Source organism: Colletotrichum phormii, assembly GCF_030913505.1.
Source record: "Colletotrichum phormii strain CBS 102054 chromosome Unknown BDP81scaffold_17, whole genome shotgun sequence".
NCBI lineage: Eukaryota > Fungi > Ascomycota > Sordariomycetes > Glomerellales > Glomerellaceae > Colletotrichum > Colletotrichum phormii.
The window spans coordinates 753,252-755,677 of NW_026851459.1; the positions used below are offsets into that span (position 1 = coordinate 753,252).

Here is a 2,426-nt window from a genome sequence, read left to right on the forward strand (position 1 = left end):
CAGTAGCAGTCGAGGCAGTGACAATGGTCTGAACAACTGGGCAGTAAATTCAGCAATAAATTCTCAGTCTCGACTCTCGCTTCTTGTCGGGATCGGTGGTGACTTGAGCTCCGCATTCCAAGGACCACGCTTGTTCCCGTGTTAAAAGCGCCCGTTCTAGTGGACAGCACAATGACGAGATCGGAGTTAGCTGGGGGCTTCTATCTTAAGCAACTCGAGCTAGGCAATCTTGAGTTAGAAGAGGCCGGGGCACTAGTGAGTGGTATCCGGTGCGTGCCATCTTGTAATCAGAATGGAAAGGGTTCTTTTGCAAGAGACTCCGAACGGGACTAGGTGCTGAGCTTCTGGTTGTGTTGTGAATAGAGGGTTGCGGTGGGCAAAACATCTCGTTGATGATGGCGACAGAGTACGCGTGACAATTGCCTCTGAGAATACTCCATGGTCTGTACTTCGTCCCGCGCGGGAAGACCACTCTGTGAGCACCGAGTATGCGCAAGTGTCTCCAGTCGGCGAGTAATCAGAAATATGTGCAATGGTCGATGGACAGTATACGGGACGGGCGAGCGAGTCGAGTCCCTACCCGGCCCCGGTTGATTTGCTCAAAAGAGGAATTGAAAAGAAAAAGGGCGGAGTTCCTTCGGGAATGGAATGCAGCCCAGTTTTTTCATGCTCAAATGGAGATGCATCTGGAACCGATGAGAGGGACGTGAAAACGGGCCAGTCTCCACTTGGTCGAGCCGATGGTACTACTGCATAGAATCTACATGTCAGTCAAGTTGCAACTCGCAAGGCCATGCATGCTTTGCGTAGTGTACAGAGTAGTTGGTGTTGGAGTCTTGGTATGCGCAATACACGAAGAGGGGATGAATAATACTGTGTATCCGTACATAGGGGACGATGGAAAGAAAAAAAAATGCGGCGCCAGCGGCGTTCGTGCATGCGTTTGGATGCAGGGTGGTACCGGGGGTACGTATGCCTTTTTACCCTTTGTGTATCTTTGTTGTCTTCAAATCTTGCTCAAGGCCAACCGTTGGCTTGGATTTCCGTGTCATTCGGTCCCGTACCGCAATTGCAGACCGCCACGGAATGAATCATCCCGCCCGGCCTCGTCCGGTAGATCCATCGCGTCCAGCCTCCAAGTCTGATGGTCCACCACCTGCCGCCGTTACGTGCCCGTCGTGCCCGTCGTGACCCGACAGCGTAGGTAGGCCAAGGACTCTTCGTAGCTGCTTGGGACTTGGGACAAAGGCGCTTTGTCTTGCCATGCCAGTCGATACTCGGTAGACCACTTCAATTGCCTCTTTTTTCATAAGGGTCAGTAGCTGGAACAGGGGTGAAATGAAAACTCAGGCTCTCATCTCAGTCAACGCTGACTTATTGAACTCACACGCCAGGCCCGGGTTCTTAGTTGACGGAACACGCGGGATGCTATTGGTTCGGAGGCGCTTCCCAGGAGACCCCCGTTTGAGCTTCGACTGGGAGGACCCCCCTTATGCACTGCGGGCATAGCTGTATCTAGGTAGTCCAGTCCAATGATCAATCCAGCGCGCAAAAGGGAAGAAAAAAAGAAGCACGAAAAAAATACAGCTAGAGGTGGTTTGAGAGCAGCCCGAGTTGTCACCAACCGCCAACCGCCAACCGCCAACCCCTACACCTGGGAGTTTGTCAGTGCTAAGGCTCATCGAAACAGTCGGTCCCGCGAGTTGGCGGAGGACGCTTCCAAGCAGGCACTGGCACGCAGGTTCGGTTTCCAACATGTAGGGGCAGAGCCTGCTGGCTCAAACCGTCCGTGGATCTGCTAGCGAGCCCGCCGCCCCGTCACCCGTGAGCTTCCAGCCTTTTGTCCATCCCATGCATCGCATGAGAATGGCGGCGGTATGGCCAACGGAGTACTGTCACTTTGAGCGAGTGGCCCAGTCATGTCCTCCATGGTTCGACGACAGCATCAATCTGCGATTGCCTTTTCATCTGCGACTAGTGCCCCTCCTTCGGTCTCCACTCATAACCCGAACAGCACGCCGCAATCTTCCCGAGGCCGGGATCGAGGGTCCAATGCCTCGTTTGTGTTTGCATCGCGATGGTGGAGAGAGAGAGCAGGGCGATGCCGCGATATGTGTGTGTACGACACACGTAGGCCACCGCTGTCGAGGCGTGTAATGTAGAAGCGAAGCAGGGGGCGGCGGAAAGAAAACGAGCACGTTGCTGGGACTCTTGGAGGGGCTTGCCAAGGGCCAAGAAAAGAGGACGACGACGACGACCACAACGGCGGCGAAGGCGAGTAGACGGTCTTGACCGACGGCTCTTTGGACGAGTGTCATGAAGCAACTGGTCTGGTTTGTGTTTGTGTGGGCACATGGCTCACGCCCCTCTTGGAACACCGAGGGTTTATCGCCAGCAATTTTTTGGGGGTTGATTCCCCTCCCCCC

At 54.6% G+C, this 2,426-nt stretch overlaps 1 protein-coding gene across 1 annotated transcript; it reads left to right on the forward strand.

Annotated features, from left to right (window-relative positions):
* The first annotated feature begins 799 nt into the window (after positions 1-799).
* On the forward strand, positions 800-1,342 carry BDP81DRAFT_70082 (uncharacterized protein). The gene has a single exon (XM_060596173.1). The coding sequence runs from the start codon at positions 898-900 to the stop codon at positions 1,189-1,191; it is 294 nt and encodes a 97-aa protein (XP_060442316.1). The 5' UTR covers positions 800-897; the 3' UTR covers positions 1,192-1,342.
* Positions 1,343-2,426: the final 1,084 nt, after the last annotated feature.